The sequence below is a fragment of the Pan troglodytes genome, chromosome 19 (genome assembly GCF_028858775.2).
Source record: "Pan troglodytes isolate AG18354 chromosome 19, NHGRI_mPanTro3-v2.0_pri, whole genome shotgun sequence".
NCBI lineage: Eukaryota > Metazoa > Chordata > Mammalia > Primates > Hominidae > Pan > Pan troglodytes.
Window position 1 is genome coordinate 57,726,274 of NC_072417.2, and position 26,750 is coordinate 57,753,023.

The 26,750-nt window shown below is 45.4% G+C and overlaps 1 protein-coding gene across 9 annotated transcripts in view; it reads right to left on the reverse strand.

Moving 5' to 3' along the window:
* ARHGAP44 (Rho GTPase activating protein 44) overlaps positions 1-26,750 on the reverse strand; it is a 201,795-nt gene that overhangs the window by 20,142 nt on the left and 154,903 nt on the right. For 6 of the 9 annotated variants that reach the window (XM_063799004.1, XM_003315629.5, XM_063799003.1 and 3 more), the window contains 6 exons: positions 21,897-22,008; positions 21,418-21,499; positions 18,583-18,663; positions 15,220-15,333; positions 14,454-14,545; positions 12,317-12,497 (listed from right to left, as the gene is read on the reverse strand). In XM_063799004.1, the coding sequence (XP_063655074.1) occupies positions 12,317-12,497; positions 14,454-14,545; positions 15,220-15,333; positions 18,583-18,663; positions 21,418-21,499; positions 21,897-22,008 (662 nt within the window). Of the gene's footprint in view, positions 1-6,616; positions 6,903-12,316; positions 12,498-14,453; positions 14,546-15,219; positions 15,334-18,582; positions 18,664-21,417; positions 21,500-21,896; positions 22,009-26,750 lie in introns of all 9 variants that reach the window. The other 3 variants (XR_010153019.1, XR_675347.4, XR_010153018.1) reach the window with 1 other exon arrangement.

Genomic DNA, 26,750 nt, shown 5'->3' on the forward strand with positions numbered 1-26,750 from the left:
GGGCGAGACTTGCTAAATAACACTGGCAAACTTCGGCAACTGAGAAATATGAGTTCAACGTGCTACTTCTCCTCTTGTAAAGAGGCTACAATATGCAATCACGACTTTCCCAGCTGAAATGACTTTCTCATAAGAGGGAGCATCACATGTTCCACTGTGAATTCACATCAAATGTTCACTGACATTTTCAAACAGTAATATAAATCTTTACACAGTAAATCAATCACAAAGGCAGCAGCAATGCTGTTGGAAGCCTGCAAGTGCATTTACCTTCCAAAGCAAGATGGTATATGTAAATGTTCAAATGTCTAGATAAAACTCAACCTGAAGACAGAAATAATAAAATTGCTCAGTATGCTGCCAAGAAGGGGAATCTATTCACAGATGGGGGATCCAACTACAAGGTTATATCAGCAGTTCACAAGCTTCTGTTCATTGTTTTATTGCATAAACAGTAGCCGGAATCAAGGCACTGCTGCTGTTTCTTAAGAAAGGAGCAATACAGAAGTGGAATTAATAAAACATATCTGACTCCAGCAGACATCCCTGCATGGATACCTAAGGACAATCTAGATGGCAAAGATTTCCCAGGCTTCTGCTGAAAACTGAAAACAATTTGGCTTTTAGATCCCTTTATAGTTGAATCAAGGTGAAAGCAAGAAGTCAGAGGCCAGCAAGAATCTATGTGAAGCAAAGGGCTTAGAAATCACTAAGCAGGAGGTAGGGAGCCTACAGAATCTGGGGAGTGGAACCTGAGGTGATTCTCTCCACTGCTTCTTTTTTCTCTTCTCTTCTCTTCTCTTTTTTCTTTTTCTTTTTTTTTTTTTTTTTTTGAGACAGGGTCTTGCTCTGTCGCCCAGGCTGGAGTGCAGTGACATAATCATGGCTCACTGCAGCCCCAACTTCTCGGGTTCAAGTGATCTTCTCATCTCAGCCTCCTGAGTAGCTTGGAATACAGGCACATGCCACCACATCTGGCTAATTTTCATAATTTTTTTAGAGATGAGTTTCGCCATGTTACCCAGGCTGGACCACTGCTCTCTCTCAGAGTAAGAAGACAAGGGGCAGGGAATCCAGAATTGACACTGCTCATCACTGAGATGCACAGGATGGGAGTCAGGTGATAAGTCCTCATTTTGGCAAGGTAGACCCACTGAAGAACAATCTTCCCTGCCTGCCAGCATCTTATATTTGCATAGGATTTATCATAATGGAAACGTGGGTATTTTTCATGAGACGGTATCATGGAATAGGTTCTAGAACGACCCAGGCCTCTAGTCCCAGTTAACCATTTACTGACTCAGTAGAGCTCTCTCTTCATCCATAGAATGGAGCTAATACCTCCCTTCCTGTTTCCGGCATTTCCATGGAGATAGTTTATCAATTATTGAGTGCTAAGATATATTTAGCATGCCCTTGCACCATGACCTGGTGGCAGAAGCTGAGTGGTCATACAGTGGGTTGCAGTAGGGTCTAGCTAGCTAAGCCAATGGTGTTTTATGATGTGGACAAGCTGGAGATTCAGAGCATCAGACAACACCTTGATGGATGGAATATAAAGGCCTAGTATCTGGCTTGTGTTTTTTGGGTATAACGTGGTAACTCCACAGCCTCTCCAGCTCAGGATAGCAGGGCTTTGAAAGCAGAGAATTTGGGTATGAATCCTAGATTTTCCAATGACTAACTCTATAATATGGAGGAGTTCTATCTGATTATCCTCTGATCATCCTTTGTAAAATGGAATAATATGCTTCTCTTCCTTCAATTTGTTGTAAGGAGCCAATGAAACTGTGGGCATAAAGCCCTTAGCTCTTACTAAGAAATCAGTAAGATGTAGTGTCAATGAGAATGCTTTGTGCTTATAGGTGCCAAGCACATATGACTTGTTTTTGAAAATCTCCTCAGAGAAAGAAAGAATGAACACAAGTCTAAAATATGTTGATAAAGGGGGGAAAAGGATACTCTACTGCTGACATCAGGCACAGCATGATAGAGATGCTAGGAAGACCCCATCTGGCCCATGTCACCTGGGTTTATCAGGTTTCCCATCAGATTTCTTCCCTTCCTAACAGTGACCCTAAACATCAAAAGATTTTGGGGTGAGTTCTCTGATAGAAATAGACAGGGAGGCCAGGTGCAGTGGCTCACAGCTGTAATCCCAACACTTTGGGAAGCCAAGGTGGGCGGATCATGAAGTCAGGAGATCGAGACCATCCTGGCTAACACTGTGAAACCCCATCTCTACTAAAAATACAAACAATTAGCCGGGCGTGGTGGCGGGTGCCCGTAATCCCAGCTACTCAGGAGGCTGAGGCAGGAGAATGGCGTGAACCCAGGAGGCGGAGCTTGCAGTGAGCTGAGATGGCGCCACTGCACTCCAGCCTGGGCGACAGTGTGAGACTCTGTATCAAAAAAAAAAAAAAAGAAAGAAAAGAAAAAGAAAAAGAAATAGAACAGGGAACAAAAAATGGGGACTGGAAAAAAATGAGGACTGGAGTTTATTATCAGTCCCATTTCCCTAGGTTTCTTAGTCTCGCAGGGCTCTGCTGAGTTGGATGACCCAATTTGGGTTTCAGAATAGGGGATGCTAAAATCCTACTTACATGATTCCAAGCTTAAGGAACAAACAAATAAAGAGGGGATGCCTGCAAACCCTTCTAAGTCTTACTGCCCAACCCAGGTCATTGGGGCAGTAAAGGAGGCAGGAGTCAGAAGGGTCATCTTGTCTGAAAGATTCTTTGGAAAACAAAATACACTAGGGCGCAGGAGGCTCAGCCTGGAATGGTCACAGCACTTCCTGCTTACACAGGGTTTTCCACGTCCTGGGGAGCCTCCTGCAACCGTCAGCTGTCCTTGGCTGTTAGGATATTTCGTGCTTTGTCACGAAGCCCTTGGTGTTTGTGTATTTCTTGCTTGCAGAATTAGCTCAATTGCTCATGGTAAGGTGGAGACAGATAAAAACATTCAAGCACCCGAGGTGGCAAGGAAAGGGCTTGATCAGGACGCCTCATCAGTGGGAAAGTGGGCCCCGCCATGTTGCCCCCTTAAAAACATGAGGATGTCACTCAAAAACCTGGTTCCTGTACTAAGAACAGCTAACATTTACCATGTGCTGAGCTTTGCTCTAAACACTTTGTAAGCAATATTTCGTTCAATGCTCAGAATGATTCAAGTCGGTGCTTACCATGATTTCCCCATTTTGCATATGAAGAAACTGAGGCATTCAGAGTTCAGTAACCAGGATTTGAACTCAGAGGGAGCCTGATTCCAAAGCTCAGACTCTGCATGCAGGGCTATTTATAGGGTTATGACTTTCACACCGTGTAAGCAGGGAGAAGTAGAAAGAGAACAACTATAAATGGCTCGTTGATGCTGGAGATGAAACGGCAGGCTTCTTTTAAAGTCTGCAACCTGGTAGACCATACAGGGAGAGGATTAGGCCCAGGACCAGTGGAACAACGGCTCAGGGTTCAAGAGGGAAGCAATGAAGTGATGTGTTGGTGAGGAGGTGCTCAGCGATCACCTAGAGCAGCTAAGGGTAAACCGGTAGAAGATGTTGTCTGCTCACTTCTAAGCCCCCTGAACTTAGAAAATGGGTCATTCCTTTTACTCGAAGTGAGAAGGTCACTGATACTGCAATGGGGCAAGCAAGGAAACCATGTGAGAAAAATGCCTTCCCAGGCACTCCATGATGGCAGGGTTCAGAATAAGCCCGTCTTTGTTGGGGAATTGAGGCAGGAGGGGAGCGTGGACAAATTCAGTTCCAGACATTGCAACCACAGTGTACAATATTCCATTGTGTATCTGCCCACTAAAAGTTATGGGTCATGCTATTTGGGAGGCTGAGGTGGGAGGATCATTGAGCCCAGGAGTTTGAGACCAGCCTGGGCAACAGAGCAAGACTGTATCTCAGGGAAAAAAAAAAGCAAAAAGAGTGTGGATCAGGATCTTCTGATTCACACCCCGAAGTTTAACCCTGGCCAGTGTCCAGGCATTGACACACCCTGGATGGAGACCTTACAAAAATTAAAGAGAAACAAAGACCTGCCCCAGCAAAAAAAAAAAAAAAATGAGGAAGAAGGGTGCTGGGGTTGGGGCAGGGGAAGGAGGAGGAGAAGGAAGAAGAGGGGGTAAAAAAAGGAGGAACAAAAGCCAAAATATAAAATTTGGAAGATCCCAGCTCCAAGAATAGGTATCTATAGGTAGAATACACTTATCACCAGGCAGAATTTTGCTGTGGACCATTCTAGCTGAGTTGTCTGGGGTTAGCAGAACAGACCTCTGAAGATCAGACATCTGCAGTGCTGTTTTTGACTCCTGGTCAGGAAGAATCCTAGCCAGGGGAGGTGTCAGCCAATACATGGCTGTGAAGTGTTCAAGTCTATAGAGATTTGGAAGGTTTTGGTTTTTGTTCTAGAGATCAGTTACATTTGGCAAAGGCCAGCCAAGAAAGAGGGGGCAGGGAAACCTGGTAGCTTCCCAAATATCCACAGAAGCTTCCCAAACACCCACTGTAGGCGTGCACATTCAGGGACTGTAAGATGAACTGTGGCAGGGAGCCACAGGGTCAGCAGATGATGTCCTGGACAGCAAAGGTGAGTGAAAAGGGGACCCAAAGCTCCTAAGACTTAGCCTGGCCTACACACACCCAATGAGGCCTGAATTCGGTATTTTCCAGCTTTTCTGGGAATAACTCCTCTCTTCAGTAAGTAGCAACGAAGTACCTTAACCTCTCCAGTACACATAAAGGCCAAGTCCTCTGACAACATTTCAGACTTGGTCCCAGCATCCAACAATGTCTAAGTCCAGGGCAGGAGGCTGATAAGGGGCCTGGACCAAAACATCCCTCTCCATGTAGACAACCCTAAACCAAAATAGGAGTCACATTTTCCATCCATACGCAGAAGACTTTCTAGGTAAGTTTGTCTTATCATAGGTTCAAGCTCTGAAGTAAAATTACTGCATCACTTATCCATGACATAATCTCTTTCTGGGATTTTTTTTTTTTTTGAGACAGCGTGTCACTATGTCATCCATGCTGGAGTGCAGTGACACTATCACAGCTCTCTGCAGCCTCCACCTCCCAGGCTCAAGGGGTTCACCCGTCTCAGCCTTCTGACTAAGCTGGGACTATAGGTGCGTGCCACCATGCCTGGCTAATTTTTAAAAATTGTTTGTATAGATGATGTCTCACTATGTTGCTCAGATTGGTCTTGAGCTCCTGGCCTCAAGCAGTCCTCCTGCCTCAGCCTCCCATAGTGCTGGGATTACAGGTGTGAGTCACTGCACCTGGCCTCAGGGATTTTAATGTGCTGTTCAACCCTCCACCACAGGATCTACAGAGGACATCCACATCTGCAATTACAAAAACAAGTCCCTTGGGGCACTGGTTCAGTTTATCTCAGGTGTTGTGATATACTAAATTTGGGAAATGATACATGCTACAGCCCCCTGTGGAGGTCTGTGGCTTGTAACAGCATGTTAAAGACTCTAAGAAGTCATACACTAAAGAAACTGGTTTCAATGTGTTGATCATGTGCTTCAGGAACTTATTAGACATCAGAGTCCACCCTCCTCCCCATTCATAATATAACCAACTACCAGTGGAAACTGGTATACCATAGGGCACAGTTCGAATTATTCTAGAACCCTCTCAATCAAGTGTGCCTTTTCCAAATTATTGAACATCTAGATTAAAGTCCACAGGGGTGGGACAAGCCCTTTGCAGTGCAGCTGTCAAGCACAGGTTGAGAATGGGTCACCCACTAAACAGAGCTCAAGGGAGGCTGCTGGCCCTGATGTAAATATCCCATAGACCATTCGGGTTGCTGTCACCTGGCTCTGGTAGAGAACCCCTGAGGATCAGACCACAGTGGAGCAAGTGTAATGGCAGTAGGTGCGTCGGTTTTCAGGCCTGCAAAGAGGAGCTGTATGTTGGTTTTCTGAGGATCAAGGCCTGAGGTAGCTGGATCTCCGTGGCAGATCGCCGGCCCATCGGGATCCAAGGAGGTTTTGATGGGGTCTGTGGGGCAGCTTCATAGATGCTGTCAGGGCCTTGCCATCCGTGGGTTTCAGGCTACGAGAGGCTAGAACTAAGCAGGGGCAACAGAACAGATGGACAAGCCAGCAGGGCAAGTGCAGAGAGCAGGGGCCGGAGCCAGAAGAAAGAAAAGAGGCAGTAGGGAGGAAGGTACTGAGGAAACACAGAGGTAGGGAGTGGGCAGTGGTCTACTGAAGTCTCAGATGGGCATCTTGCAGGGCGTGGAGACAGAGAGGAGAGAAGGGGAAGATGGCAGTTATCTGATAGCTATCTGGAAGGGAGGGACATGATGCTAGGAAGGAGGTCACATTACCCATGTCGCTTCTATTCTGTTTTTTTGAGACGGAGTCTCACTCTGTCACCCAGGCTGGACTGCAGTGGTGCGATCTTGGCTCACTGCAACCTCCTCTGCCTCCAGGGTTCAAGCAATTCTCCTGCCTCAGCCCCCCGAGTAACTGGGATTATAGGCGTCTGCCACCACGCCCAGCTTATTTCTTTGGTATTTTTAGTAGAGATGAGGTTTCACCATGTTGGCCAGACTGGTCTAGAACTCCTGACCTCAAGTGATCCACCCACCTTGGCCTCCCAAAGTGCAGGGATTACAGGTGTGAGCCACTGCGCACGGCCTGTCGCTTCTATTCTTGCCTCTGGGCTTCTCCACAGGTCCTTCAACAGTCCTGGCCCAGCTTGTCCAGGCTCAGTCGGGGATGTAGCCAGTGGAGGCATCTGACAAATGCTTGGAGTCCAAAGCCCAATGCTGGCTCCATGGGTGCTCCTGACCAACCAGCAAGAGTGCAGACACTTTGGCAAACTCTTTTGAAGGCAGTAGAAAAAAAAATTGATTTGACCAGGAAGTCTGGCACTGTCAGAGAAATAGAAGGGACTGTAGATTTACTTTCATTTATTATTTAGGACTAATGACCTAACACACAAATTTCACTATTCTATAAAACAATAAAACAACCCAAACCAAAAAGACACTGAAAACATAATCTGCACCCAAAACTTTCTAAGAATGAGCTTAAAAAGTACAGAAAACAATAGTGTGATTTATTTAATACTTTGTTGCTCAGAGTGTTGGCGGAGTTAGGACACCCTATATATCACACCAATACTCAATGGCTAAAGTAGGAAAGTTTTGATAAATTTTAAAAAAATGTAGCATTGCCAAATTCTTCATTCAGAGTGGCAAAATTATTCAGTAGTTCCCAACCCCAGCACATTAGAATCACATACTTATCCCAGGCCAGGCCATTTAAATCAGATGGGGAGATTTGGGACAGGTGATGGGGTTGAAGGATTTTTTTTTTTAAGCTTGTTCTGGCTCTTTGTTATGTAACAAACTACCCTAAAACTTAGCATGGTTATCTGGGTCACCAATCTAGAGTTCTGGCAGGGCTTCGCAAGGCCGGCCTGTCTGCACACACAGCACTGGTGCATGGCCGGCCTGTCTGCTCACAGGGCACTGGTGCATGGCAGGCCTGTCTGCTCACACGGCACTGGTGCATGGCCGGCCTGTCTGCACCCACGGCACTGGTGCAAGGCCGACCTGTCTACACACACAGCATTGGTGCAAGGCCAGCCTGTCTGCACACACAGCATTGGTGCAAGGCTGGCCTGTCTGCACACACAGCATTAGCAGAGGTGGTCTGACTTGGGTTGAAGACTCCAGAATGACTCCTTCTCAGAGCTTGGAGCTGTGCTGGCTGTCAGGACAGTGCTCAGCTGGGCTTGAGGGCTGGGGACTTCCATTTCTCTCCAAGAAGCTGCTTGGATTTCCATGTAGGATGGTACTGGGCTCCAAGAGTGACTGTCTCCAGAGACCCAGGCAGAATCTACAAGGCTTCTTCTGACCTGGCCTCAGCAGTCCCAGAACATCACCTCTCCCACATCCTACTAGGTCAAGTAACTCACTAGAGCAACTCAGACTCGAAGGGAGAGCAATCAGATTCCAACACTCCCTGGGAGGACAAGCAAAGCATCTGCTGCCATCTTTATCAAAGCTCTTGGTGTGGAGCTGCAGTGGATGATTGTATTGGCTTCCTATGGCTGCGGTCACGAGTACCAACCACAAGGTTGGTAAACAACAGAAATTGCTTTTCTTTTTTTTTCTTTTTTTTTTTTTTGAGATGGTGTTTCGCTCCTGTTGCCCAGGCTGGAGTGCAATGGCACTATCTCGGCTCACTGCAACCTCCGCCTCCCTGGGTTCAAGCGATTCTCCTGCCTCAGTCTCCCAAGTAGCTGGGATTACAGGCATGCGCCACGATGCCTGGCCAATTTTGTATTTTTAGTAGAGACAGGGTTTCTCCATGTTGTTCAGGCTGGTCTTGAACTCTCGGCCTCAGGTGATTCACCCAACTCGGCCACCCAAAGTGCTGGGCTTACAGGCATGAGTCACCGCGCCTGACCCAGAAATTGATTTTCTAAATAAATTAGAATCAGTATTACCAGGTGGAAATCAAGGAGGGAGCAAGGCTTTGCTCTCTCTTCTAGCTTCTGGTGGCTGTTGGCAATCTCTGGCTTGTGGCCATCTCTTCAAATTTCTCTCTGTTCCGTCTTCACATTTCCTCTGTGTGTGTAGTAAAATCTCTCTCTGCCTCCCTCTTAATAAGGATGCACATGATGTCATGTAGAGCCCACCTTGATAATCCAAAATAATCAATCTCCTTATTTCAAGATCCTTATTTTAATCACATATTCAAAGACCTTTTTCCAAAATAAGGAAATATGGATAGTTTCCAGGGCTTTAGATCTATTTTTCTTTGGTGGATGGGCATTATTTTACCTACCACAATGATGAAAAATGTATATGTAAGCTCCTGAATTGGACACCAAGCCCTGCTAAAGAAACCCAGCTTCCTGCATCATTTCAAATCAGAAAGGCATCAGGACCAAAGCCCAGAGTTGTGAGGGAAGTAAGAAGCTTTGTATGACATCTAGGACATAACAGCCATCAGCCTAGGAAAGTGTCACTGACACAAATCGGTAACTTACCATTTCTTTGCAATTTTACCCAGTTTTTCTGCCCTTCAATTTTCTTCTTTTCAAATAAGTATCTGCTTTATTGATATATAATTCATATATATATATATTTTTTTAACTTGGCCAAAAACCTTCAATAACATGAGCTTTAATTTGTCAGGGTTTCAATGAGCAGTGTGAAGACTTTAAAATGCATCTCATAGATTTCAAAAGATCAGAAATGGGGCCAATATAGAGAACTGCCCTAATGTTACTAAGATAACATAGGGACTCAAGAGATGCAAATTTCTTTCCTCTCCCCAGAAACACCCACTCTTTAAGGTCAGGTAAGAACTGATCTTCTACAATTCACTACACTTCCTTAAAACGTACGCACAGATGCTCTACCTCAGACAACTTAGGGAGAGCCACCCTAAACCGGTAAGACCTTCATTGAATTTAACTTTTTTTTTTTGGAGACAGAGTTTTGCTCTTGTTGCCCAGGCTGCCATGCATGGCGTGATCTTGGCTCACCACAACCTCCACCTCCCAGGTTCAGGCAATTTTCCTGCCTCAGCCTTCCGAGTAGCTGGGATTACAGGCATGCACCATCATACCGGGCTAATTTTGTATTTTTAGTAGAGACGGGGTTTCTGCATGTTGGTCAGGCTGGTCTCGAACTCCCAAGCTCAGGTGATCCACCCGCCTTGGCCTCCCAAAGTGCTGGGATTACAGGTGTGAGCCACTGCGCCCGGCCTGAATTTAACATTTAATACAAATTTTGAAACATTTATTTTATGTACAACAATACATTATGTAATAAATTTCCTATACTCTTAAAGTAGATGGTGGCAGTTTCAACTTTAAATAAGAATAGTATACAGAGTGGACATATCATTTAGAAAATTCTTAAGCAGGAGAGCTTTATCAGAGATAAGGTATCTGCTCAAGATATTGCTCAAGCTTCTGCATCTGCCTGCAGATAGTGGGCCAGTGAACTCTGAGTACTCCAATGCATCTGCAGTGGTAACTCTCTCTCAGAGGCCATTTGGAGTGCGCCCAGGAGGCACTGGAATCAAACCAGATCTGGCAGAGAGGATGGAGGAGGGATGGAGGGGCACACTTTGGGGTAGAAACACCTGGGAAGGAATATCAGGAGTGCTGTATCACCCAACCAGGACCAGAATTTACCCTCAAGAGCATCCCTTCAGCTTACAGAGATTTCACAAAGGAACTGCGTTAATAATATTTAAAAACAAGTTCCAATGCACTGTCTAGTTTTCTCTGTCTCTGACTCTCAGATTCTAAGTATGTTCCTTTTTATAGATTAAAGAAATATTTTCTGAGGCCAGGCACAGTGGTTCACACCTGTAATCCCAGTACTTTGGGAGGCTAAGGCGGGAGGAACACTTAAGGTCAGGAGTTCAAGACCAGCCTGGCCAACATGGCAAAACCCCATCTCTACTAAAAATACAAAAATTAGCCAGGTATGGTGGCTCCTGCCTGTAATCCCAGCTACTCGGGAGGCTGAGGCCTGAGAATTATTACTTGAAACCGGGATGCAGAGGTTGCAGTGAGCCAAGATTGCACCACCACACTCCAGCCTGGGCGACAGAGCGAGACTCTCTTTTTTTTTTTTTTTTTTGAGATGGAGTCTTGCTCTGTCGCCCAGGCTGGAGTGCAATGGCACGATCTCGGCTCACTGCAACCTCCACCTCCCAGGTTCAAGTGATTCTCCTGCCTCAGCCTCCTGAGTAGCTGGGATTACAAGTGCGTGCCACCACTCCCGGCTGGTTTTTGTATTTTTAGTCGAGACGGGGTTTCACCATGTTGGTCAGGCTGGTCTCGAACACCTGACCTTGTGATCCACCCACCTCAGCCTCCCAGTGTTGGGATTATAGGCGTGAGCCACCGCGCCCAGCTGAGACTGTCTTAAAACAAAACAAAACAAAAAGGAAAGACATTTTTTCATACTCATTTGAATTTCTAAGAATTTCCTTTTTTTTTCTTTCTCCACTAAGTGGAGAACAATAAACACCAGCATAGCGCACACAAACAGCTCCCATCTGCCACATACAAATTGTCTCTGATAGGTGAAGTAACAAAGAAGAGATACTGGCCATTGTGAAGGCTTGACCATCATCCCAGGAAACAAGCCTAGGTCTCCTCTGCCAAATTTAGTTCTCCAATACCAACTCCCATTCAGAAAGAAGTGGGGTGAAAAGTAAGATTCACACACCTCTAACAGTTCTTGGATTTTCAACCTTCCCTCCTGTGCCGCTTCAGGCCATGGGCCTTTTCAAGCATATCTTTCTGGCTGCCCAGTGGTCTGTCCGGAAAGGGGAAGGTTCTAGCTAGGTTACTTCCTGTTGTCTGCATTTCCGATACTCCCATTCAATGCTTTATGCTCTCATCTATCCTAAAGGACCACTTGCTACATTTTATTTTACAGTAGTAATTTTTAATCTCTAACCAAAGTTTACTGAACTGACTTGCCTGACCAACCAACACGATCCCCTCCTGTAAGAGGTATTCGTGGATGCCTGCAGCTTGCTGAACACGCTCATTAGTCCACGTCCTCTGGTTGCCATGGCTGAGCTGGTGCTCACCGTGAGTCAGCTGTGCTTGTTACGAAACCTGTTTATGCCCATCTTACTTGCTATGGGAATCATTATGTAGTTCAATATTATATAAACTAATTTAACATGAGTGTGGACAGGGTTGTTGCTGAGCAAACTAAATTGAATGTACTTACAAGCCTCTTAATAACTGCATTGAAGTAGTTACGGATGTTAATAATAAAAGATAGGAAAACATCTTAAAAACCTAGAAGGATTTTACGCTCAGGCTGTTTCAAGTTTTAGGCTGAAACTGGGAACGTTAAACTGTACATTAAAGGTATTGTTTGTGCCAGGATGCTTCTGAAGAATGCAATGAGCCCATTTATAATCAAAGTAAAGCCACCACCAATTCTGGAATTGATCTACTTGTATACATTTTGATTCCAAATAAAGTGCGTATGTATTTTTTTTAATTGCCCTCAGTGACTACTTTTTCTTTCTTTTGATGAGAACTAATTAATACTGATCACAACTGTGTCAGCTAAGAAGCCTACACTGAACTCTGGTATAAAGGGCGGCAAAAGCCAAAGAAACTCATCCCAGACACAGCAGATACAGTTTAATTGCTACGAGTCACCTCAACTGCTGAGAGTCAGTGCAGCCTTCCCGTAATTGTATCTTTCTTACGCATCACCCATCCACCCCCACCACCTCCCCTAATCCCCAGTGCTGAGAAAGAGACACCAGTTCATACCCATCCTTTTTGTAAAACTCCAGCATCATATTATCCGTGGCGACGCTGAGGGGCCGGCGGGCCTGCTCGGGCTGGCGCCGGTCAGCAGGGTCCATGTCTGGGGAGGGCATTGAGCTGTAGTTGGCATTATGGTTCACGTGTACTGGACTCCCATAATTGCCAGTAATGTTGAACTCTATCTCTGCGGGGAAGAAAGAATTGGTACATGTGAACTCTTGGTCTGCCACACCCTTCCTGGGCAGGGGAGGAATGAGTCCAGACACCCACTCCCTCGTATGTCATCCCTAGAAAATTTCATCCCATGGTTCACCTTATTAATATAATGAATCACATTAACAGGCCAAAAAGGGGAACACAGGTGATCACCTATATAGGCATTTAATAAAGCAATGTCAATTTGTGGGAAAAAAAATGTTTGTAAAAACAGGAACGGATACTTTCTGAAATATATGAAATCATCTTTCTAAAACCTCATGCTTAAGACTGAAAGCCGACAGCTGTCTTAAACTAATCAGGAGAAATGGCAATGCTCACTACCACTACCATTACTTAACACCATTTGAGAAACACTAGCCAATGGAATTAGTCAAGAAAATAAAATAAGAGGCAATATTAATATTTATAGATGATGACACTGCCTTTCTGGAAAACCATAGAGAACAAATTCAAGATATTAGAAATAGAGATTTCATTAAAGTTGTTTTTTGGCTGTCAAAGAGATATACAGAAGTACTCATCCCATCCTTTCCGAGTCAATGAGAATAAATTAGCTCTGCACAATTCTGTCTGTGTGCAGTGGTAATGAATTAGCTCAGCCACAGAACCTATAGGATTACTGTCTTGACTCCTACCTCCTTTATTTCTTTATCTTGATTTCCCACACCCACCCAACTCTGTTATCAACGCAACTCTTAGGGAGTCAGCAGTTCGACCTTAAAACACATGAAGCAAAAGAAAGACAATCAAACTTCAATGTTAGAACAGCATTAATGGATTACCTCTAATGGGCAGAGCATAGAATTACTAACCTATCCTCACATGCCTTAACAGCTGTTGCAGCACAGCAAAAAGCATTCCCTTAATGTCTACCAAACATACGGTACAGTACCAATTATGATGTTTTTAAGCAGATGCCGAATTTAGTGTAACAACTGCTATCTCTTCAAAGCTGTCACCATTGAGAGTCATCTACTTATGGAGTGAGGCTTCTGTGGCTCAGAACATCTCTGAAACTACCTCTTAGGAAGTTATCTTCAGAGCCTAATTTTGAAGCAGGCATTAAAAAAAAGAATCTCATTGCCTTTGAGATTGAGCCCCGCCTTCACATGCTGAGGGACAACTCAAACGGCACAACCTAGGGTAGCAAAAGGTGGGTCTGTAAGGCATCCAGGTGATCTGCAAGTCCTGAATAAAAGTCCCCATCCATCTCAGGAAACTGTCTCCCTCTCTGCATCTACAAAGTGAAGGATTTGGGGCAGAGGATCTTTCCTTCCTGCACAAGCATTCTAAGATTTGCAGATTTGAAGAAACTATGGTATGGATATTAGACCAGTAAAATCCACGGACATGGTTAGTACAGACAGTGGACACCTTCAGGCCAGAGTGTCCCTTGAAATAGAGATTACAGGCCGGGCACAGTGGCTGACGCCTGTAATCCCAGCACTTTGGGAGGATGAGGCAGGCAGATCACCTGAGGTCAGGAGTTCAAGACCAGCCTGAGCGACATGGAGAAACCCTGTCTCTACTAAAAATACAAAATTAGTCGGGCGTGGTGGTGCATGCCTGTAATCCCAGCTACTCAGTGGGTAGGTAGGGTGAGGCAGGAGAATTGCTTGAACCTAGGAGGCAGAGGGTGCGATGAGCCGGATCAGACCATTGCAATCCAGCCTGGGCAACAAGAGCAAAACTCCATCTCAAAAAATATAGAGATTACAGAACAGGAAGCTGCCATGACTCCACCCTGATACGTGTGTGCCTTTGTGCATGTCTGCATGCGTGTGTGTGTGTGTGTGTGTGTTTATAGGGGAATCAAAAAAAAAAGCCTGTGGGCAGTGGTACTTGGCTTCAAAGGCTCAGAACTCGCAGTGATACTCCTGTTCCCTGCCTCTTGCCCCCACACCTAGGTGCTGTCACCTACCCCCAGGGAAGAACCAGTCTGCATGCTGGATGATAGGTTCAATGATCCCAACAATTTGCAGCGACACTGTGGTCATCATCTCTGTAATGTTCCTGTAAGCAGAGAGCAGAGGCGAACAGGGTGGAGTTAGCAGCTGAAGCAAGGTTTGAGGCCCACGGTCCTCTGGCTGCAGAGCCCAGGAAGGGGCCCTGGACTGGAACCCCACAGACGGAGGTTTGAGAGCAGACTTTCTCTTGGGAGGGACACTTCACTTTTCTGAACTTCTCTTTTTCCATCTGCAGAATGGGGATAAACCCGGGGCACATGAACAATCCCTACAAAGCCACTTTCAACGTGAGGTGTGATTCTCCTCCCTCCCGTCCCTGTGATTCTCATCCTCTTTCCAACACTGCTGTCTCTGGAGACAGCCCTCTATCCCTCCGAATCCTGAGGCTGGGATGTGTCCTCTTATGACAGAGTCTAAGAGCTTGCCTGACCTGTGCCACCATGTCCTACGCCCTCCTTTCCCTTCATCCCAATGCTGACTTAATTAGCTCAGAGAAGACCCTGACTTCAGACCTGTAGCTCTGGGACCATCAACAAAAAGAAAGATCTGCAGAATTCTGTGCCTCCTCCTCAGCCTAAAAGAGGAGCAGGCCAACACAGAAATAGGGTTTGGAAAATACATGAGGCTGGTGCTCAGCTAGGCCCCAGCTGTCCTGCCCACCCTGCTCAGGCCCTGCAGTCCCACCTGATCACCCACATTACTTCTCCGCCCTGTACTTACCCTTCTGCTTGTGGCCATAGGAGGTTGGGTCCTAAAACAATTGCCATATTACTGGGAGTCATCTTGTTTACATCTTGATATTCTGATAGCTTGGATAAAAATTTGATCAAGTATCTAAAAGAAAATTAGAAGGGCCAGGTTTAACCAAGGCTCTACACCAGCCATGTCCCCCTGGGGACTGGACAGAAGCTTCTCTCATGTCACATATCTCACTGACTAGGAGACTCGTGCACCTGCAATGTAATGAACATGCGTCACGTGTCAGGAAATGGAAATTCTGCATCCTCTTTCCAAAAACAGACAGGCTCAGATCTCACTGGGTCAGGTGTCAACATCTGCTTCAACTAACACTGGCCAGAAAGTCTCCTTCTTTCCTTCTGACTCAGTATATAATGACCTGAAATGCCTCGCTTTTTACAAACCCCATTACTTCTTGCCATGTTCCCTGTGTGCAGGAGTGATAAGCAGTATGTCTAAGTACCATTGGCAGGAACATCTACATGCTAGGGGTGGTGTCTCCTGGAGTTACCCTCAGTTGGGTGCTCTGGGAAGATCTAATAAAGAAAAAGTCCAACACAGACTTAGTATATGATCCATCAATTCTACTCCTGGGGATAATACCCAAAAGAAAGCTGTCCACACACAAATTTGTACATGAATGTTCATGGAATCATAATTATTAATAATAGCCGAAGGGTGGAAATGACCCAAATGTCCATAAAGGGATGAACCAATAAATTAAATGTGGTATGTCCATACAATGAAATATTATTCATCCATAAAAAGGAATGAAGTATTGGGACATCCTGCAACATGGATACTCCTGAAAACATTATGCTACGTGAAAGAAGCCAGACACAACAGGCCACATATTATAGTATTCCATTTATATGAAATGCCTAGAATAGGCAGATCTATGGAGCCAGAAAGTACATTAGTGGTTGCTTAGGGGCATGGTTGGGGAAAATAAGGAGTGCTTATCGGAAGGGGATTTCTTTTTTGGGGTAAGGGAAATGTTCTAAAATGAGACACCAGTAATAGTTGCAAAACTATATGAACACACTAAAAACTACTACATTGCACATGTTAAAAAGGTTCAATGGTATGAAAATCATAGCTTAATAAAGTTATTTTATAAAAAGAGCCAACAAAGAAGCTATATAGAAATAAAACAAATACAATGAAGAAGCTACGTGCAAATTCAAAAAAAACAGCTCTGGCAAACCACACTAAAAATCTGCCAGGACCTGACAAGAGGCCCCAGGACCCCGAGAAGACATGTTTTCTCTGGCCTCTCAGTTACAATAGGCTGTGGTCCTAACTCCATTTTGCTTGGATCATAGTGAAGCGACTCATTCGGGATTTTCTGCTCACCTTCATCAGCCCGGTAGAAAGTCCAGCAGACTCATGTCCTACCATGTAATCACTTAGCTGTCACTGTGACAACTCCACGCACGGCCTCTCCTGGCCATGCCCCACCCTCCAAGAGGCCACACAGGTCTGGACCAGGATGTGGGACCTAAGCTGAGAGCTTAGGCCAACCCATGGGCTGGCCAGCGGCCTAGGGCTGTGGTCAGCAACATGCCGTAAGTTGAAACTATCTGATTCCCGCTCTTGGGATCTGATTTGTAATATACATACAATTTACTACTTTAGCCATTTTTAGATGTACAATTCGGTGGCATTAAGTACATTCACAGTGTTATGAACCTGTCACCACCATCCGTTTCCTGAATGTTTTCATCTTCCCTAGCTAAACCTTGTCCCGATTAAACAATAATCTCGGCCAGGCGCCGTGGCTCATGCCTGTAATCTCAGGGCTTTGGGAGGCTGAGGCGGGCGGATCACCTGTGGCCAGAAGTTTGAGACCAGCCTGGCTAACATGGTGAAACCCCGTCTCTACTAAAAAAAAAAAAAAACACAAAAATTAGCCAGGCATGGTGGCGCACGCACATAGTCCCAGCTACTCAGGAGGCTGAGGCAGGAGAATCACTCGAACCCCAGGTGGTGGGGGTTGCAGTGAGCCGAGATTGCACCACTGGACTCCAGCCTGGGAGACAGAGTGAGACTCTGTCTCAAGAAAAACAAAACAAAAAACAATAATCTCCTGTCTCCTAGCCCCTGGCAACCATCCCCTAGCCCTGGCAACCACCATCCCATTTTGTTTCTCTATGAGTTTGACCACTCCAGGTACTTCATATAAGTGGAATCATATACTGCATTTGTCCTTTTGTGTTTGGCTTCTTTCACAAAGCATAACGTCCTCAAGGTTCATCCACGTGATGACAAGAATCAGAATGGCATCGATTACATGAACATACCACATTTTGTTTATCCACTTATCTGTAGATGGACATTTGGCTTTTCACCTTTTACCTACTATGAACACTGCTGCTACGAATACGAGTGTGCAAATATTAAGTCCCTGCTTTCGATTCTTTTAGGTACATACCCAGAAGTAGAATTGCTGGATCCTACAGTAATTCTGTGTTTAATTGTTTGAGGAACTGCCATCCCATCATTCTGGGGATTTTTAACAGGAAAACAGAAATAACCAGGCAGATGGCAGTAGGTGCTGATGCTGAAAATCTGCCTCCTAAGAAGCTGGGAGGAAAGGCGGCAGGGCCGGGATGGGTGCTGGCAAGACAAAGCGGTAAAGAAGCAGAGTGTGAAGCAGCAGGAGCCAGGCGTGGAGAAGGATCTGCAGCGCGCCGGAAGTGGAAGCTCGGGTGGTAGCAAGAAAAGCGAGAGGCAGACATGGAACACAGCTAGGGCTCGGGAATGGGGGAGCACTGGAGAACACGCTCCCTCATCTCTCCTTCCTGTGAACTTGCTCAAGGACACTTCTGCCTCCCCCAGCTCCCACGTAGGTCAGCTTCTCCCCGGTGTCCACCAACACCTACCTGTCTTTACCACAAATCCCCAATATCTTAAGATAGCTTGCATTCATCTTTGCTCCTTTAACTGAATTAGCCAATGGTTCGCTTCTTTGAGTCCATTTCCTTATCTAAAAAATGGCAGTAATTATTCCTGCCTTCCCTCACAGGGTGGCTTGGGGTTTAAAAGAGACCATGCGTGGTGGTGGGTGCCTATAGCTACTCGGGAGGCTGAGGCAGGAGAATGGTGTGAACCTGGGAGGCGGAGCTTGCAGTGAGCTGAGATCATCCCACTGTACTCCAGCCTGGGCGACAGAGCGAGACTCCGTCTCAAAAAAAAAAAAAAGAGACAATGCATGTTAATAATACCTTGGACATCATAAAATGCTATGCATGGTAGTTACCTTGACTTTTACCCGGGGAGTTGTATCTCTGAGGCTTACATAAGCCCAAGCCATGTGTCTATACTTGGTAAGTATCCACTTACCGGATGTTGTTGTGATTGGCCTTGGGCAACTTTTCACAAGCATTCCATAGAGCCTGAAGCTTCTTGTCTTGCTCCTGGATACTGAGAAATTGATAGGAAAAGTCATTGGTTGAGCACGAATCAATAAAGTATCATTGGAAATCACATTAACCAATCATTGTAATATTTGATACCAACCATTGTAACTGACCATATCAGCAAGCTAGTATTTAAAAATTTGGTTGTTATTATTTACCCCTCTATGTTCTCCTTCTGTCTTGTCCTGTGCTATTTTAACCATGCTTCCTCCACACACCTCAGAGGCCCCAAGTGAATATGTGCCAGAGCCAGAGACCTGCTCTGGTGTGGCAGGGCTATGGGGCTGCAGGAGGACACAGATGCCAGTCAGGGAGCTCCGCCCACGGGCTATTCTGAGCCTGTATTCTGCATGACTCCAGCATGGAAACAGATCATGTAAATGGCTTGCAATGATGTGTCCTTTTTGAGTTTCAGGCTATCTTGCACTGTCCTGGTAATCCCTAACTTCAGCCCTTGCTTCCCTGGCTCCTCCTGTGGCTCCCGGATGTCCCATCTTATGGCAAATCTGTCTGTGTCCTGCTGAGTTGGCCTGAAGTGCAATGTCTTATTAAGGTTAGTGTTGGCCTCTGATGAAACTCAGCTTCATCAGAGGTTCATAGGTTATCAACCCAATAGCCTTGGGAGCTTTGAATCACAGAAACCAGACCAATTCAATCGAAATCTCTGAAAAAAAGGTTCATGCATTAGTATCTTTAAAAAGCTTCCCAGGACATAATGATGCACACAGAGGGTTGGAAATCACTGTTCTAGGCAAAATTACTTGGTTTAGACGAAGTGATCTTAGGTACTACATGCATGTCATCCAGTGGTAGAAACAGGTTCTTGTTTTTCCCTGGTTCAAAGACACTGACCTCTTTGAGTCATCTGGATCATTCCTATTTCTTAATGGAGACACACATTTGCAAATGAAGTGGGAACAGGAGTATCTCTGGATAGGTCCTGAAGCACTAAGCTATCCTGCCTTTATCTAACTGTATATCATCAAGATCACTTATATATCCAATAAATAATAAGAGTGACAGTTTCCATCAAAGGATATGTTCTCACTTGGCTTCATCCCTAGGACCACATTCTTGTCCTAGAGAGGCAAAAAGTGCTCTGGTTAAGTGTAAAGGCCCTGAAACCGGACTCCTTGGATTCAAGTTCCCATTCTGCCACTTATTAGCCAGCAGGTAACCTGTAGTTACATACCTGTTCAATACCTCAAATTCCTCCAATGTAAAATAGGAGAAACAGCACACCCCACTTCATAGGGTTCTTGTCAAAATTACAGGAGTTAAAAACACACAATGAGCTTAAAACAATGTCAAGTTTCTAATAAGCACTCAATAAATGGTAACAGTTGTAATTATTAATGTCATGAAACGCAGCACTCCCTTTTCACAATGAGATAAAAGAGAACCATATATTCAGCCAGCCTTTTGAAGTGCATAATCTCCATTCTGCTTTGGAAATAAAATACCATTATGCAACTTGATTGGAGTTGGCTTTTCTCACTCTACACATTTGAGCCTGGCTTCCCTTCCAGGTCAGGTGGGTCTCTTTCAGGCCCAGTTCTTCAAAAAGTAGAAGGAGCAGCATCAGACACATATTTCACTGTTGTTTCTGACAGGTAATGAGAAACAACACCTGTTCCTCATGGAACACACCAACAACTAAATCCCATGACTAGAAATCTCTAGAAATCATTTCCTTTCACAGGCCCCTAGCTAAGGTGGCTATTTGCTCTAGTCCTGCTCTCAGAAAGCATTCTTCTCCCTCCTTCATCTCCCACCTAGACTATCTCTACCCTTGTCTCCACCATCTTTGTGCTGGTAGCAATTCTCCCACCCTGCTGTTGTGTGGGGGTCCATTCGCTCAGTAAAAGTACATTCCTCCAAACAATACTATTTACTTAAGACAGCTCTTACCTATGCCCAAAAGAACATACAATGCCATCCTAATGCATGCATAACCGAGGAAATAAGCCAGGACTCAAAAACCATGCGTGGGAGCCAGAGCATGCATCAGGGCTAGCGGCTTTGCCTGCTCCATGCAGCTGTACTCTTCCCGACACACTGCTACAGCCCTGCGCCTGGCTTTGGGCTGCGGCCTCTCCCTTGGGCGCATCTTCAGGAGGGGAAAGAGAGGCTGCTGCTGCCCACATGTCATGACACGTGACCTCCCTTTAAGTTCATTATTACTTATTGTTAAAATATATTCAGCTATTATAGATGAGGGTAAAGACTCTATGCCCACTCACTTGTCCTACTTTTCTGGCCAGGAGGAATCACTGCTGTCAGCCTATGTGAGCCCTTCCAGAACTTTCTTTTATACAGTTACACACAAATATAGGTCCTTTTAAAATTCTATTGTTTTAAGTGTGCTGGGTGTTTGTTTTCGTTTTTATAACAATAGAATGTCACAGGAGTCCTTGTTAACTTGCTTTCATATCTATTTATGTTAGCATGAATAACTCTACCTATTTTTTAATTGTTCCAGAGTGTGCGATGGTACAGACACTCCACAGTTTACTTAGCCACTTCCCAACCCCCTTCTCCAATGAATCTTTAGTGACTTCTAGGCTTCTGCTATCTCAGATAATGCTACCATCAATATCCCTGGACCTGCCTCCTTGGGCAAATGTATAAGCACTCCTTCATGGCAGAGATCAAGAAACGGGGTTGCGAGATCATAGGTTACATGCTTCTATAATTTCAGCACATACTCCCAAATAAACTGTAACTCACAGGACATTCCAAAACAAGGGGTACTCACTTGGAAGCCTGGATCCACTCATCATAGAGTTCAAAGGTCATAAGAGGTTCTGGCAACTCTCGGAGGTAAGATTTCAAAGCTCCTAGGCATGAATGAAATATTGGTTGTGAACTGTTATGATGTGGCAGAGGCAAGACCCACCAGCCAGCACTGCCTATGTGGGTTCCATCTGGGGATGGGCCTCCTGACCACCATGTCAACAGCAAATGGTAGCTTCCTATGGAAATGGGTATGAGGCTCTGACAGGGGACCTGGCCCCTCTTACTTCCCACGATTACCTCGTCTTCCCTTGGCATGCAGGGAGGCCTTCCTTCAAGGGGCCAGAGCACCCAGCCCTGAAACTGGGCACTGAGTGGACACATCTGAAGTGCTTTGGGCAGCCACTGACTTGAGTGTCCTGGACTTGTAGCCACACAGCCTCCCCTCTACCCCTTCCCTGTGAGCCTCCATGGCACACAGGAGCGCTGAGAGGTGCCCACCTGCAATTGCATGGGGGTCTGCCGAGTACTCCTGCACATCCACCACGCAGCAGTCCAGGGCCGCTTTCAGCTTCTTCAGTTTGGAGGCAGAGGGGGCTACTCGGAAGAGTCCCTACCAACAGGACAGAGGGTCAGCGCACAGCAACTCCAAGGTACAACATCAAAGCGCAGAGACCCCGCAACTGCCTGCTTCTTTTCTCCAAAACCTCTTACATGCATTTGCCCAACACCATCTCCCAATCCCCCAGTTGCCTGCTTTCTCAATGTCTCCCTCTTGGCACATAAGCAACTTCAGAGCAGGAACTGGCTTTACCCACTGTTGTGTCCCCACAGCCTCAGGCAGGGGTGGCTCATCACACTGGCTCAGTAACTATTTACTGGATAAATGAACCTTGGGCACTTAGACATCTTGTTCTTGTACGTGTAAGATAAATCTTGGAGAAGAATTCGACTAAGACCTGGTCAGTCTGGTAAGTTGAATGTGAGAAGGTCTACAGGGTGTGTGTGTGTGTGTGTGTGTGTGTGTGTGTGTGTGTGTGTGTGTGTGTGTGTGTGTTGGGAGGAACCAGGGCTATACTTTTTATTTTTGTCTATTTGTTTTTTAGACAGAATCTGGCTCAGTTGCCTGGGCTGGAGTGCAGCGGCCCGATCTTGACTCAGTGCAACCTCTGCCTCCCGGGTTCAAGCAATTCTCGTGTTCAGTCTCCCAAGTAGCTGGGATTACAGGCACCCGCCACCATGCCCAGCTAATTTTTTGTATTTTTAGAAGAGATGGGGTTTCGCCATGTTGGCCAGGCTGGTCTTGAACTCCTGACCTCAAGTGATCCACCTGCCTCAGCCTCCTAAAGTGCTGGGATTATAGGCGTGAGCCACAGCACCCGGCCTACACTTTTAGAATCAAATAAAGTCTATGCCTTCAGGGGAAGGGCAGACTGGGTGGGGTGGTTTGTGAGGTAGCCTCCTTCCATTCCTCTGCATTCCGTTCTCAAGAGTTATTTTCAAATCACTGCCATTTCTTCCAAGTGAACCACTGCACCTTAGAGAGTGAAAGGGAGCTATGAAGCGAAAGAGAAGAGGAGAGGGCTGTGTGGAAGAGAAGATGAATGCAGGTCAGAGTTGGAAAGAAACCTCCACGTCACAGGTAAGTGACTCACGGGTTAAAGACCTATCGGTTTCTGTTTCATCTTAGTTCCTTGCATTCTGTAATGCAACCCACAGGCTGATAAACAAGCAGGCAGAACAGTCCTTACTCCTTTAATCTTTTATGGCCATATAGACTTCCAATTTCCTTTAGAAAAAGTGTTCCTACTCTGGAATATCAAGCTTATGCCTTGCTAGGATCACTAACTCCCTTCTCAATATAGGGTACATCAGATACACACATGTGCAAAGCTCTTTGGGCATATATGTGAGGAAGCTACATGAACATGTTTGGACGAGTGTATCAGTAAGGCTGCTACGACAAAGACAGCCAACTGCAGAATACATGAAAGGAGTCACTCAGATCTTCATAAAACCATGCCCTTGCCATGCAAGAAGAGCCAATAGGATTTGGTGATGGAAAATGCCAAAGAGAAGGAAACAGAGCTGTCACAGATAAGCCTTTAGATTTTTGATTGTGTAACTGAGCAAAGCATAAAAACTAGGTGGAGGAGGGGATTGTTATATTAGCTAATGAGTCCTGTTTCGGGGGTGTTAGAGGAAATGCTGAAGGATGGCAGTGAGCACGAGTGAAGCCTTTTCACAGGGGGAGTCCTCACTGAGGTTGAGGAGCATCTCTAGCAGGGCAGGGTGGGACCATGGTGCCAAACAGAGGACCCTGATGCCCCTGTGGTCAGAGGCCAGAGGGAACCAGAGGGCCAAAGGAACTAGAAGTTTCGAGGATGGTTACATTAGGAACACCAGGCAGCACTGTGGCCAAGGAGGCTGGCAGTAAGTCATCGGATTTGGCAATTTGGGGGTTGCTGGGGATCCCGGAGGACAGTTTTAGCCCAGTGACAGGGGCGAAGCCACACCAGAGGAAGATCTGTAGGTGGTGGCAAAGATGCAGGAGCTGCAAATGTTGAGAGCTATTTTAAGAAATTGGGTAGCATAAAAAACAAAACCAAAGAGATTGGGAAGACATATGAGGCTGTGGTTGTGTTGAAAAGAGATATATTTTTTTAGGCTAGGGGAAACTTGAACCTATTTGTTACTAAAAGTAAATTGCTGACACAAAACAGGGAAAAAATGCAAGTGACAGAGCGAGGTCTGTTGAGGAATGGAGTAGCCCAGAAAGGGCAGAGAAGGGAGCTGGGAGATGTCAAAGGTACTGCTCTTCAAAAACCAGTTTATGTTGATTAGATATTTGATGATTCTAATAGGTTACTGTTACTTTTTGGGGAATATTAATTACTTTTTTTTTTTAGATAGAGTCTCACTCTATTGCCCAGGCTGGAGTGCAGTGGCGTGATCTCGGCTCATTGCAACCTCCGCTTCCCCAGTTCAAGCCATTCTCCTGCCTCAGCCTCCTGAGTAGCTGGGATTACAGATGCGTGTGCCACTATGCCTGGCTAATTTTTGTATTTTTAGTAGAGACGGGGTTTCACCATGTTGGCCAGGCTGGTCTCGAATTCCTAACCTCAGGTGATCTGCCCTCCTCAGCCTCCCAAAGTGTTGGGATTACAGGTGTGAGCCACCAAGCCCAGCCTATTATATTTTTTAACTAATTTCTTTTTTTTTTTTTTTTTTAGAGAGCATCTCACTATGTTGCCCAGGCTGGTCTTGAACTCCTGGGCTCAAGCGATCCTCCCACCTCAGCCTCCCAAACTGCTGGGATTACAGGTGTGAACTACTGTGCTCAGCCAAAAATTATATTTTAAAACATCCGCTATCTTACAGAGATACATACTTAAGTATTATAAATGAAATGATATAATGTCTAGGTCGTACTTCAAAATATCCAAGGCAGGGGTTTGGGGGCAGGAAATGGAGGCAGAAACGTAACAAGAATGCCCATAAACTGAGTGGTAAGGCTCATTATGTTATCTTTATGTGTTTATGGTTTTCCATAATTTTTTAAAAAATTTCAGGGAAAGAAAAGGTCCAGTTCATCTTCTTCCATGAAACTCTCTCTCAGGGATGGTAGAGACCTTTTCGGTTTTAAATTGAGGCCCAGTGCGGTGGCTCACACCTATAATCTCAGCACTTTGGGAGGCCGAGGTGGACGGATTACCTGAGGTCAGGAGTTTAAGACCAGCCTGGCCAGCATGCTGAAATTCCATTACAGGCTCTGGGAGCCTGTAATCCCAGTTACTTGGGAGGCTGAAGTAGGAGAATCGCTTGAACCTGGAAGGCAGAGGTTGCAGTGAGCCAAGATCGTGCCACTGCACTCCAGCCTGGGCAACAGAGCAAGACCCTGTCTCATAAGCTAAGCTAAGCTAAGCTAAAAAATTTGATAACAAACATGCAAATGCCTGGCATATAAAATGTGTTAAAAATACACATTTATTCCCATTCCTTTTCGAATTTCCAGCATCTAGAACAGGCTGGCCTACAGGAAGCATGCCACATACACCCGCATGCTCACTGGCTTCCTTCTCATCCATAGCCCTTACTTTGTCCCATATAACTTAGTGCTCCCTTAGCGACTTACAGACTGTTCTGGATGAATTAGGCTTAACTGAGAGATGCTAGACTCATCTCCGGCAATAAGTTTATAAGTCTCCTATCTCACTATTTCATACTTTGCTCAATAAAACATGTACAGCATGCCCTAAATAAATACTGATTGGCTAATCAGATCAAAGGAAGACGGAGTAAAGATATTAAAATAGTCTATGGAAGAAACCAAAGATGAGATCTATCTCCCAGGAAATGATTTACACAGCAATAAAACAACACTTATCAAGAACTTCTTGGGTCAGGTGCAGTGGCTCATGCCTGTAATCCCAGCACTTTGGGAGGCGGAGGTGGGCAGATCACTTGAGGTCAGGAGTTCAAGACTAGCCTGGCCAACATATTGAAACCTCGTCTCTACTAAAAATACAAAAATTAGCCAGGCATGGTGGCACATGCCTGTAAACTCAGCTACTCTGAGGCTGAGGCAGGAGAATCGCTTGAACCCAGGAGGCGGAGGCTGCAGTGAGCCGAGATCCTGCAACTGTACTCCAGCCTGGGTGACAGAGTGAGACTCCATCTCAAAAAGAAAAAAAAAATTTCTCATAGACATTTTTTACATGTAGCTCTTAAAAAGTACTTTCTAATATATCTATCAATCATATTTTCAGGATCTCTATAAGAGTTGTGATAAAAAAGTTTAAGAGCCTTAACCTTTAAAATTACCTAAAATTAGGTAACTTATTAAGCAAGAGGAAGAGGCAGAAGAAGAGAAGGAAGATGAAGAGGAGGAGGAGAAAGGAGAAGGAGTAGTAATAGCAGCAGCAGGGTCGGGCGCCGTGGCTCACGCCTGTAATCCCAGCACTTTGGGAGGACATGGCGGGTGGATCACAAGGTCAAGGGATCAAGACCATCCTGGCCAACATGGTGAAACCCCATCGCTACTAAAAAAAAAAAAAAAAAAAAATTAGCTGGGCGTGGTGGCACACGCCTGTAGTCCCAGCTACTTGGGAGGCTGAGGCAGGAGAATCACTTGAACTCAGGAGGCAGAGGTTGCAGTGAACCAAGATCGCGCCACTGCACTCCAGCCTTGTGCCACAGCAAGACTCTGTCTCAAAAGAAAAAAAAAAAAATAGCAGAATGCCCAAATTATCCAAACATGTTAAACCAGGGGAAAGAATGGCTAGAATATGGCCATCCGTTCCTCATGGCCATCACAATTCTCTCTTCTTGTCAAATGAAGGCTCACGGTAAAAT